The sequence below is a fragment of the Camelus dromedarius genome, chromosome 12, assembly GCF_036321535.1.
Source record: "Camelus dromedarius isolate mCamDro1 chromosome 12, mCamDro1.pat, whole genome shotgun sequence".
NCBI lineage: Eukaryota > Metazoa > Chordata > Mammalia > Artiodactyla > Camelidae > Camelus > Camelus dromedarius.
The window spans coordinates 50,327,325-50,341,063 of record NC_087447.1 but is presented as its reverse complement, the minus strand read 5'-3'; the positions used below and the strand labels follow the sequence as shown (position 1 = coordinate 50,341,063).

The following is a 13,739-nucleotide window of genomic DNA, read 5'->3' as shown; positions in this document are numbered from 1 at the left end:
GGTTAATAAAAAAGTATTTTTAGAAAGCAAGCATTAAAAACTAGCTCAAGGATATGTAAACCAAGCTTTAATTCTACACCAAAGTATAAGAACCACTTTTTTGACAAAACTTGCTTTTAACAAGTGAATTATACACATAACTATGAAAATGTCAAATCCTTTTCATTACAGGTATGTCAACTTATGAGACAGTTACAGATCAAGTTTACCAACTTAACAAAATGGGGGGCTGTGTTAGAAAATAGAAGAAAAAGGCATAGCATAAGGAAAAGCAAGTACAGCATTATATTAAGATAGAATACAATTTATGTCTAGAATTATCAAATTATAAAAGTTTTAAATTCCAATAAGCATGTTTCTATATCTCAGCTGACATCTATGTTATATTGAAGTCTTACTCATTTTTTAAAAAATGTTTCCCTCTATGCTATCACAGTATTCAATCCATAGTTCTTATGTTGTAAGAGAGTATACACAGTTGATTTGTTTAGTGTTCTTTAGTGCAGAGAATGCACCTCATGTATATCACTATGTATCACAGCACCCAATCCAGTATCTGGCTCACATCATATCAGAGAACTCGCCTGTATATATACAGTCTTTACTATAGCCAAGATACAACAGGTATAAGTAATTGTGAATCACATTTGGATAATGGGCTATGATACTGACACATTCCAGGGATTTTTTATTCGAAAATAAGATGCCTGTAAAAGTTTGAGTATTATGGTAGGTAGGCTTAAAGAACACAAATTTATTGGTCCAGATTACACTATTCACAGTTCCTATATCACGCCAACAATCTTGATCTCTTGGGTAACATTTATATGTTACTTTGCTCAAAGAATGAGTAAATGAATGAACAAATGAAAAAATATATAAACACTCGCTCCTTGCCTGGACACTGTACTATAGATCAAGAGAATCAAAATCAAGTCTTATCATTGTCACAGAGAATCAAGGTAATGAGTTCATCTCTGAAGTACCCAATCTTCTGCATAAAATAGACATAATTTTTCAACCAGTCCTCAACAAAGCTCACCAAGAGACTTACATATCTGGTAATTCTCTCTATATATACACATATAAGAAAATATTTGATTCCATAAGATGTGAGTTAAATAACTGCAAAAATAATCATGCCTTCCACATATTATAAAAAGAAAAACTTGACCTTTCTAGAAAACACTTTGGAAGCATGAACTTGCCTTCTAGATATTATACAAGGAAAGTAAGACCTTCACATGCTAATTTATGTATAATGATGTTCATCACAGGATTATTTATGACCAAAAAGTTAAGTAACCTAAAACATTCAACAATGAAGAAATAGCTAAATAGCTAAATAAGGCATCACATGAGGGAACACTGTATAGTCATTAATCTGGGGTGGGGAGGGGGGTATCAAAATACATTTTGGAATGGAAAAATATTATTATATGAAAAAATATTAAAAGTGATTATATTAGATCTGAAATCAATTTTAAAAATATACATATATACACAAACACATTTATACAAAAAATGAATAGAAAAAGGAATTAACAGAAATATGTTTCTCTGAATGGTGAAAAGTATAGGTTTAAAATTTTCTTTGTACCTTTCTGTATTTTCCAAATTCTCCACAATGAAGGGAAAAGTATCATTTTTTAAAAGCTGTCTGTTCTGACAGATAGGTATTTGAGTATATTATATGTAAAGCGTTTATTTTTTTGTCGTGGGATGGGGTGGGGTGGGGACATGGACTCTAGTGAACAGCATCTGATCATGGATCAAGGCAGAAAACTGTCTAAATGCATCCAACCAGACTTATCAGTTCACTGTGAAAAGACAGCCAGGGATTGAAAAATACTAATAAACTAACCTATGATCCCTAGTATCATAGAACAAGAATCTTATAAAATATGAAAACTGTCTTTATAAAGAATATTGATATGTTACATAAGGATCAATTTAAAGCAGTTAGAAATGAGAGAAGTTCTTTAGAATAAAAGTGTTTACAATAAAAATGTTTCTTTACAAGTTCTTTAGAATAAAAGAATAAAAGTGTTTAGAATAAAAGAATAATAGTGAAGTAGAGGTAGAGGCAAAGTGAGCTCCATGCAATGAATAAAAGCTGTTTCAACTGTGTGCCTAGTATATTCTATAGTCCTGGAAAAGTTCAAGAGCTCTTCTGTATACCCATACACTTGAAATGGCAACTAACCATGAGTTGCTTTATATTTAAAAAGAAAGATGGATAAAATGTATACATGTATAGGGTACACATCTCACCACCTCTGCTTCTAGGAAAATGTGCTTGCTTGTATTGCTCTAACCTCATACAAAGCAGCTAAATCCGAAATAAAGTATGAAAACAGAGGCTTCATGACATACAGACATGCCTTCAAGCTACATGGTATTACGAACTCATACATAAGTAAAGAAAAACCCCTATGGTCATAAAAAGCTGCACACTATAAAAAACAGGATTACTTTTTGAAAAATGTATAAGTATGTGCTCTATACTATTTAAAGGCATTGTCAGGTAATAAATTATAATTTTGAGTTTTAACTGTGTTATTTAAAATATCCTCTTCAAAGCTGGAGTATGATGATTCTTTCCCTACTGGTTTCACCCTCCTCAGTTTGGCAAACATCAGATTTTCTCACTTACACTTAAAAAGTAGAGCCAAAATTAGCAGCTTTAAATATAGTGCTTTATGCCAATACCATGTCTTGCTTTGTTTTTTTTTTTTCACTCCTTCAGTTATCAGCAACATCATATTACCGCCAGGAACTTCAATTCCTTCATTTTAAAATGTTAGAACAACTCACCTGGGGCATACAAAATACAGCTAGTCTACAAAAATGGTAGACAGCTAAAGTCCATAGGGCTTGCTTGGTCAGAGATTATTTACATCATTTTAATTAAAAAATAATAATCAATGAAAATGGATGCCATGTTAACATTCCACTTCAGGGTACACAACCCAAATACTGCAGGAATTAATGAGCCAATAAAAACCAGGTAAGGTTCCAAAATACTAATAAATATTAGCCTTCATTACCTGAGTAAAACATTTTATAAAAGTAAAATAGTCAATATAAATGGTGAAAAGCAAATTAAAATATTCAAGTATTTTTATTTTTAATAAGCTAAAGTGACATTAGTAATTGAAATTATGAGATATGGTCCCTCAAACATCTTTAGACAAATAGATACTAGTTCTTCCACTATCTAGCTTGGGTAGTTTTGGACAGTCAATTTTATCTCTCAAAACTGAAATATGTCTGTAACTGTAAACTGGGGATAATACCAACAATTTCAGAGTTATAAAGTATGAATGAATTGATAAATGAGAGAATACTTTGTAAATGAAAAATCTCTATGCTAATGTAAACCATAATCTTTCTATTCTGATTAAAAGCAACTAAATGTTCTTTCTATTTTAAAACTCTCAAAAGCTCAACATGTGAAGATTTAATACTAGAACTAAAACACTATACATTAACACCAGGCCTAAAAATAAAGCTGCAGATTTCTAAACAGAAAACTGAGATCAAACAGAATGCTTCAATGGTGAAATGTTTTTTCCTCTTACTGGTCAACTATACCTTTAACATATTTCAGATATACCTACCAGAAACTATATTACTGCTAATTATCTTGCCCCCCAAGGTAGCTAATGATTTGGGTACTACTGTAATGATGCTACCACTGGTAGTTTTCACATAGGTTGCAGCTCCAGGGGTTGCAGCCATCCGACCTATAGATGGGCTCATTGTTGGTCGGGTATAGGTTGCCTGCGTGCCTATAAAAAGGGGAAAGCCAAGAGAAAAACTTGTCATTACTTATAGAAGAATGACAATTTATACAGTTTAACTATCATTCAATGTAATGTACATTGCTTTAACTTGAAAATGGAATTTCAAGGAGTCAAGACATTAAGTAACAATTTACAGCCAGTTTTCAATGCACATAGCAAGAACTACAGCCAACTCAATTTGAATTAATTTTACACATAAAATTTTGTGATGTGTTGCATCAAATTACTAACCCCAAGAAAAAGTATAACTAACTCTGTTCCCTTCTTCCACTACCCTTCTTCCACTAGTTTTATGCCAAAAGAAACTTAAATTTAATCATCTTTCCTGCCAGAGCATTTTAGATATTTCTGTTATAGATTTCGAGGTCTCTGCATCTGTTTTATGCTGTCTCAGTGCCAAACCCAAGTCAGCACTCAGCAAATAAGGCAGTATATTGTTTGCCTAGTTTTATAAACTTTTACTGTTTTATACTCTGCTACCCTCTAAATATATTTCCATCTTTTAAAGACTTATTCCATCATTTTACGAGACATTAAAGTTGAAGCTGCCAAGAGTTGCCAGGAATATTTCTTTTTAGCCTAAAAAGTTCACTATTTACATATTTCCTCAACTTTAACTGACCTGTTAGAATATTTTTCTTCATATCTCTCAAAGGATTTTACACTCTTCCCCATTATTTCTAGGACTTTTTTCTTTCCCCAAATAGGAATTAAAAATTAACCAGATGAGTCTATTGTATTTCTTACAAATCCGGTAACTCAAATACTACTGCTAAGCTAAGAACTATTAGACTTGGGGAGAATGAAGACAACTCAGATAACAATTCCTTCAACTGGAAAAATTTTTTTCATGATAATTAGATTCAGGTCACCAAGATAACCATTTTCAATGGCCCCCTCCCCCCAAAAATGCTTTTAGCAAGTTAGTAGTCACCGTTTTAAAATTCAATCACTACCCAAAAAAGGGAGAAGAGAAAGAACATCAAGTAGATTAGTTTAAATTACAAACATATATCTGAATTGGAAAAAAAAATCTAGTGCAAAGCAAAAATGCTGTAAAGATACATAGTTTGAATCAGTTAATTATAACTGAAAAATCTTTCAACTTGAGCTTTTGTTTTAAAATTAGAAACACTTATTCTAGTATAGATACATAAGCACAGACACATCATTATTTTTCACTACCCTTCCCCAATATGAGGAATCATATCTACATTATACTACTATCTTTGTACCAAATGGAGAAAAGTTTTGGGTAAAGTATGACGGATTTAACACAAGAATAATAGTATTTTTAAAGCACAGGCTTTGCATAAAGACAGAAAGAATGGTGGTGGTGGTGGCCAGGGACTGGAGAAAGGTAGAATGGAGAGTTACTGTTTAATAGGTACAGAGTTTCAGTTTGGGAAAATGAAAAAATTTCTGGGGCTAGATGGTGGTAATGGCTGCAAAGCAGTGTGAATGTACTTAATGCCAATGAAACTGTATACTTAAAAATCATAAATAAATAAATAAATAAATAAAAATAAACCTAAATGCCTCCCTCCTCAAATAAATAATTTTTTAAATGATGAAAATGGTAAGTTTCATGTAATCTATATTTTACCACATTTAAAAAAAAAAGCAGATCTGGATTCAAATCCCACTTTGCCTTTTATTGGCTGTGTGACCTTTAGCAATTTGCTTAATGTAAGTCTATTTTGTCGCTGAAAACGGAGATCTTAAAAGTCTAAGGGAGATTAAGGGTAATGTTTATACACACCTTTACATACTGGCCAACAGATGATAGCTTATGAACTTGAGACAGAAATCAGGTTACAGTCTTTAGATTGTATCATCTAAATCTGGCCCTCTTTAAAAAGTTTGGTAAGAGTTATACAAATTAAAAAAAATAGTAATGGCTAATTCTAATATTAATAGTAATAGCTACTGAGCACTTGGCTGGGAATTTTATATGCCTGATTTCGTATGATACTTACAATAACCTTATGGTATAGGTATTATTATCACATTGAAATAGACAAGGGAAAAGACTGAGAAGAATTAAACTGCTCAAGGTCACAAAAGGTGGTACTATTTTAAATGTTCTACACTGGCACAACCTAGTTGCTCTCATATCTGTAAAATGGCATCCTGCGCTTCTCTCGGCCTGAGTAATGCTTACCACACTGTAATTGTGATACAGACTCTCAACCTCATCAGAGTGAGACACTCGTGGGCTGGGACTGTGTTTTCATTCACTCAACAAAACTTGATTAAACGCCTACTTACAGACCAGCTCTACACATATATGGTGAATAAAACAGACATGGTCCCTTATCCTCATGAAGCCCATGATCTAATAAGGTGAACATGAAAAAAAAAATCAACAAACAAGTAGCTAAATAATTAGAAACTGTAGTATGTAACATAAAGGAAAAGAAGAGGACTGTGACAATAGGAAAGAGCTAATTTTAGTTGGGAAGGGGAGGGAAAAGTCATGAAAGGCCTCTTTGAAGAATTATGTTTTAATTTCAATATCCCCAGTGTCAAGCACATTGCTGGTACAGAGAAATTATTCAATGAATATATGATGAATGAATGGACTGATGCTCAAGAAAACTTACCAGTAGGAGTGGTTACCAGTTTAGTTGTCATAATTGCACCATTACTGCTAACCACCATAATAGGGGAATTGCTACTGGTGGGCAGAGTTGCTGTCACTGGTTTGGGTAATATTTTACTTGGTTGAACTTGTTGTGTGATGATTTTAACACCTTTGAAAGAAGAAAAATAAATCTCAGTACAAATTATTTTTAATAACATGTGCCTTATACCAACCCAAGAGGGCAGCATTTACATGCATTTACTGAGTAAAGTCTAAAGAGAAGCTTTTTTCATACTAATGAAACGTTTTAAACTTTTATTCCTCAAATTTCTATCTTTCCTAATTTCTCTCATTCAGGAATATAATTAAAACACTACAGAAGCTATTAACAAGTTCTCAGTGAAAAACAATTTTTTTCCTTTTGACTATAATCACGTCATACAAGAGCCTTCAAATGAATTAGCCATTGACCTGAACATTGACAGACAAGTAAGCAATCTGTGTTCCATGCAAATACTTGGGATGAAAGGATTAGGGTAAGAAGTCAAAAACAAAAGTTAATGTAGCTTTTACATATTCGCAATTATACCAACGATTTCTCTAACCTCTTAAAACTATAAGGAGCAAGGACATTTTCTTATTGAACCTTTATTTTTAAATTGCCTTAAAAGTATTTTAGTAGCTCATTTTGTCAAATAAAAATAAAGGATACACTATTCTTGCACCTACATAAAATATGCATGTGAAGAAGAACTGGAAGGTAATATGTACAAATAAAATTAAAATGTTAGGGTAGTGATGTTATAATTTTTTTTACATTTTTCAAAATTTTCATTTAAATGTTGTAACTGTTACATTGACCTTCCAAATGTAAGATGCCCATTTAAAAGAAATCTCTCTTGCTAACTACAAATTTAAGTACTAATAATTGTTAACTAAGGAAGGAAATTTTTGGCAACACTTTCCCCCCACTAAACTTTACTGAAATAATTCATGGGATAGAATATGTTTTCAGAGACAACTAAAAATTTTATTACTTTTTTGGGTGGTGATTTAGGTTAAGACATTAGGAAGCAAACAAATCTATTTATTTAATAGCCTTAGATAATTTTAAATTGAGAGTCCAGAAATAAAGTCATACACGTGGTCAGTGGATTTTCAACAAGAGTGCTGAGATCATTCAATGGGGGAAAATAGTCTTCTCAACAAATGGTTCTAGGACAACTGAAGAATTATGCAAAAGAATAAAGTGGGATCCTTACTTCATATCATAATAAAAGTAATTCAAAATAGGTTAAATACTTAAATTCAAGAAGTAAAACTATCAAATTCTTAGGGAAAAATAGGGATAAATCTTTATGACCTGGGATTTGGTAAAAGATTCTTAAATAAGATACCAAAAACACAAGCAACAAAAGAAAAAGTAAATTGTACATCACCAAAATTAAAAACTTTTGTGCTTCAATGGACATCATCAAGAAAGTAAAAAGACATCCCACAGAATGGGAGGAAATAATCGCAATTCAGGTATCTGATAACGATTTAATGTCTAAAAGATATATATATTTTAAGAACTCTTACAATTCAATAATAAAAAGACAACCTAATTAGAAAGTAGGCAAAGGATATAAACAAACATTTCTCCAAGGAAGATATATAAAGGGCCAAGAAGCACATGAAAAGATGTTCAACATCATTAGTGTTCAGAGAAATGCAAATCAAAACCACAATGAAATACCACTTCACACAAACAAGGCTTGCTAGAATCAAAAAGTCAGAAGCTAACAAGCATTAGAAAGGATGTGGAGAAATTGGAACCCTCATACATTGCTGGTGGAAATGTAAAATGGTGCAGCCATTTTGGAAAACAGCGTAGCAGTTTCTCAAACAATTAAACACAAAGTTACCATACAACTTGGCAATTCCACTTTTAGGTATTCACACAAAAGAACTGAATACCTCAAAACTTAAATACAAATGTTTTCCACAGAATTAATCATAATATCCAAAGGTGGAAACAATCCATATGTACATCAACAGACAAACAGATAAACAAAATGTGAAATATTATTTGGCCATAAAAAGGAGTGAAAGTACTAATGTATGCTACAAGATGGATGAATCTTGAAAATATCATTATGTGAAAGAAGCCAGTCACAAAAGATCATATATTATATGATTCTATTCATATGAAAATCCAGAATATAAAAATCTAGACACAGAAAGTAGATTAGCAGTTGCTTAAGGCTGGAGAGGTTGTCATGGCAAGCAGGGAATGATAGCTAAATGGTACAGGGTTTCTTTTGAAAGTGAGGAAAATGTTCTAAAATCAACTGTGGTGATGGTTGCACATATCTGTGAATCAACATTTTCATCACAAGAAAAAAACTGTAACTAGGTGTGGTGATGGATGATAACTTACTGTGGTAATCATTTTATAATATATACATATATCAAATCATTATGTTACACCTGAAACTAATACAACATCATATGTCAATTACACCCCCCCAAAAGAAGTTCCTATCAAAAAAACAAAACGAAACTGAAAATGTCTACCACCAAATAAAATCCAGATTCAATGGAGGGGGAAAAATCCATTTTCTTTTTTTAAAGATATTAAGGATGTTAAGAGGCTTTTTAATCTCCCTGTATCTAAGCCTCCATTCTACCTGCCTTTAATTTAATACTTTTATGATTCAATAATTTACAGTAATTGACTCCTACCTCTGAGATGTTAGAGATGTTTTCAATAAGCTGCTAAATTGTTATAGTACAAACATCTTCACTGTATACAACGTCTTTTAATCTTAGCACCTCTGCCTATGACAAATTTATGCCAAAGTCATAATATGGCCTCTAACATAAGACTCCTCAGACTAATTTTTCCACTGCCCACTTCCTGTAACCCCAGTGGGCTCCAGAGTATATTTCTAAAATCTGGGTTTGTTTCCTCAGCTTTATCTCTCCTGAGAGTTCTTTGAAAATATCTCTTCCTGCTGTGCAAGCTGCTTTTTCTCCCTTCTCTATTATTCCCAAGCATCAGCAGTTCTGTCTATCTAAATACTCCCCACAGGAGGGAGTCAAAATACATCTTGGGATTAAAACTGGTGCTTGAGGAACTCATATACAGAAGTAATCCATATATATTGCAATCTTCAGAGAACTGGTGATCAGGGAAGAATCTCTTGTAAATATTTTCCACGTACCTGACTCCTGTTTGATCTGAATGGTAGGCTTGATACCAGGTGGCAGGGGAGATTGCTGAGGCTGTGGCTGATGAGACACTGGAGAAGGCTGGGCCACCTGTTGCTGTGTCTGTGGCTGCACTTGATGTAACTGCTGCTTAGGAGACTGCTGATGCTGTTTAGGAAACTGTGCAAGAATCTGAGTTGGGGCACCCACTAAGCTTTTGGGGGAAGGAAGTCTGGTCGATGCCATTTTGATTGCTGACGTGGATACACCTATAGAAGTGTAAAGGAAAAGAAAATTTAATAGTAAAGCATAATTAAAGTTACTTCTGGTTATTACAGTAGGTAATAGTTTAGGACTAGGTAAATCAAGAAAAACAATGATTATTAAGCACCTAGTGTCAGATATAATTTGTATCGTATTTCACATACTTGATATCTAAGTCCTCAAACTTTGCAAGGGAGGCTTCATTGCTCTAACACTTAAAAAACTGATTCTCCCTTGAAGGGTTTAATCAAAAGAAACAAAGTATCAGGCAGGATGTTCTCACACATGTCTCTCAACAGATTTTTCTTTAGAAAATAAAGGTTCTCAATGTACATAAAAGAACAAAGCAAACTAAGTTTTGAATCTTATTTGATAGTTTTTCGACTATTACTTTTCAAGTTCAAATGAGCCAATTTAAACATGGCACTAGATAAAATAATTCACACTGAAACATTCATCTTTTGAATTATTTAGCATGGCAAAGTAGCTTTTCTATAGCTCATTTCCAATAATCTATAAAGCCCTTTCTTGAGAACTCTAACTGGGTCATTAAATAAACATGTGAAAAGTTACAAGTGCATATACTCAATACATCCACAGCAAAAAAATTCTCATGATGTAAAGTTTTAAGGAATCTCTTTTCAATGCAATACTTTACAAGCAAGCATGCATAGGTAGTGAGTACCAATAATTTTCACAAAAGATGTATGAACTTGAGAGAAATTTTTCCCTCTCCCAGATTTTTAATCAGTAATCTTCTTACAGTTCATAACCACACAATAGGACTATTATCTGCAAATTAATTAATACTCCTAACAGAAAGAACCTAGACTATAACTCACCATATCAACTTGTTGAGCATTGCTGAAACAATGAAAAGAAACTGATAAATTAATAGCCTAGTTATCAATTTCTAATTATCAAAATAGGCTTTCATACCTTCCTCCACCACACCCCCACTATGACAATTACATTGCATTATAGAAGAATTTTTAAATAAAATCACATTTTTATGTAAAATATTTCTGGAGAATAATAAAGATGAAGAAGAAACCTTGAGAATTCACTCTGACTCTCTGGGCCTCAGCTTTTCCATTTGCTGAATTTTCCTTGCCCTATAAGTCTCTAAGGGTTGCTGAATGGATCAGGTAAAATCACAGATTGAGGAATACTTTGACAGAAGACAAAAAGGTATAGTCAGAATCACCTGGAAATCTTACTCACATTACTTACACATTCTCCCACCTCATCCACCCCCACCCATCCCTGAATGTTAGGATTTTGGTGACACACGTATGCTATATTGCTTAATTGTTCTGAATTAGATTATCTCTGGACTCCCTTTTGGCACCAACATTTTATGACTCAATGAATATAAAGTGTTATACAAGTGAAAGACATTATTTTTAAACTATTTAAAAATTTTAATCTTTATATTGCATTCATAATAAACTCTTGTATTAACTGAGGTAAATTGTGCACATGGGTAACTTCCTAAGTAATCTGTATTCTCCATATCTATTTATATAGGAAAAGTATCTGATGTAAAAGCAGTCAGGGTGACTTCAGAATCAGAGAACTGTGTTCAGATTACGTCTCTAACACATAAACTCATAATAGTTATATAATCTTATTAAAGTACTTCATTTCTATTCATTCAGTAAAAACATACTGAGCACATACTTTATGCTAGATCCTTGGGAAACTCTTGTATCCATGAAACAGTCCCTGCCTTCAGGAAGGTCAGAGAAGACAATCAAATGATCACATAAATCTATCATTAAAAATTATAATAAATGCTACTTTTGTTTTAACAAATAAAAAATCTTCCTTAGCCTTTTGCTCTTCAAATCCCAAACAATTTAGCACCAAAGCCATCAGGCAATACAAAGCACAACGGACAACTACATGGCTATGGAGAAGAATGGCCAAGCATGGGGTGTCAGAACCCACTGCAGAGACTGACCTAGCATGTGAGTCAGAGTCGAAGTAGGATAAGAAGGGTGTACATGCTAGGGGACCTCAGGGTACAGTGCCACATGTAGAGTTAGAACCCAAGTAGAATAAAGAAAGGCTCCATGAATGACAGCCACCTAGCACAGGGTCTCAAAGCTTGAGCAGGATGTCCACGGGAAGGGGTGGGATCAGAGTCCAAACTAGGTGAAGAAGGCTTCTGGGTGGAAAAGGTGACTTGGCACAGGTGTCAGAGTTGAGCAGGGTAAGACAGACATCCATGTAAAAAGGGTGACCTGGGGAAAAGTGTCAGAACTCAGGTGGGGCAAAGTTGAAGTCTGCAGGATGTCAGAACCTGAGTGGGGTGAAGAAAGTATCCCCATGGAAGTGGAGGCAACAGCAGCAACAATGACAGACTGGTTACAGAGTGGGGCACTGATAAAATAATTAAGTATATGAAAGATTAACGGAAGCTGGGTTTTTCACTTTTGAAGAGGAAAGGGAGAAGACTAGAATTAACAAGCAGTGTTTGAAACTGGATATATCAGTATGGACCCATAGTTTTAAACATAGAAATAAATATAGATATAAATATGTGAGTGAGTGTGTGTACAAATGTACATGAAGACACACGCACACCCCTCCTAGCAATGATCATATCAAGCACCCAGATTCTCTTCTAATTATCATTTTCCACTAAAAGGAATCAGGGCTCCTTGGAGAAATGGCTGATCCAAGGACTGGAGTAGGAAAAGTACAAGATAAGATTGACAAATATAAAATTTTTTTCTCCCTCTTTTTTGTAATTTCTTTAAAAGAAAATTGACAGTTCAAAACAAAAGAAAGAGCAATGCAATGTGGGGTTTACAACATATATAATTAAAATGTGTGACAACGTAGCACAAGGAGAGAGAGGAAACAGAAGTGTACATTCCTAACACAATATGGAAAGTGGTATATTACATGAAGACAGACTGTTACAGACTAAAAATGTACAATGTAAGTTCTAGTGCTGAGATCTCAACCAAGGGCAATTTTGTCCTCCCTTTCATCCCCAGATATTTGGCAATCACTAGAGATATTTTTCATTGTCATGACAGGAGAGTGTGCTACTGGTATCTAGTAGGTCAACATCAGGAATGCTGCTGAGCATCCTACAATGCACAAGTCAGCTCCTCATAATAAAGAATTATCTTGTCCAAAATATCCATACGTGGAGGTTGAGAACCCTACCTTAGAGCAACTATTGAAAAAAAAAAGTATAAGACAACGGAAGAAGGATAAAATGGAATCCTTTTTCTTAAAAAACTCAACAAATGCAACAAAAGAAGACAGGAAAAGGGTGTGGAAAGGAAACAGATAATAGAGAAGACAAAAAACACATCAAGATAGCAGATTTAAACTCAATCATATTGATAATTACATTACATATAAAAGGACTAAACAGTTAAAAGGCAAAGATGGTTGGACTGATAAAAAAAGGTAAGCCCTAACTATACAATGTGCATAAGAGATGCATTTTAAATACAAAGGTACAGACGGGTTAAAAGTAAACAGGTGAAAAATATCATGCAAATGCTAATTATAAGAAAGTTGGAGTAGCAACATTAATATCAGAAAAGGTAAACATCAAAATAAGGAGTATTACCAGAGAAAAAGAGCAATGTTTCATAATGAAAAGGAAGTCAATTCATCAAGAAGATACAACAATCCTAAACATGCATGCATTTAATAAAAGAGCTCAAAATACACGAGACAAAAACTGACAAAGGGAGAAATGTACAAAGCTACAATTATAGCTGGAGATTTTTACACTCCTCTCAATAACTAATACAAGTAGACCAAAAAAAAGGATAATCTGAACAATTCTATCCACCAATCTAATCTCACTGACATGCATAAAAATAAACGTAAAGTCAACTTTCTAAAAC

General features: G+C 33.5%; 1 protein-coding gene across 15 annotated transcripts in view; it reads right to left on the bottom strand.

Moving 5' to 3' along the window:
- The window catches only part of EMSY (EMSY transcriptional repressor, BRCA2 interacting), a 75,786-nt gene that overhangs the window by 29,534 nt on the left and 32,513 nt on the right, over positions 1–13,739 (bottom strand). For all 15 annotated transcript variants that reach the window (XM_031460390.2, XM_031460399.2, XM_031460393.2 and 12 more), the window contains 3 exons: positions 9,606–9,860; positions 6,416–6,565; positions 3,624–3,794 (listed from right to left, as the gene is read on the bottom strand). In XM_031460390.2, coding sequence (XP_031316250.1) covers positions 3,624–3,794; positions 6,416–6,565; positions 9,606–9,860 — 576 coding nt within the window. The remainder of the gene's footprint in view (positions 1–3,623; positions 3,795–6,415; positions 6,566–9,605; positions 9,861–13,739) is intronic.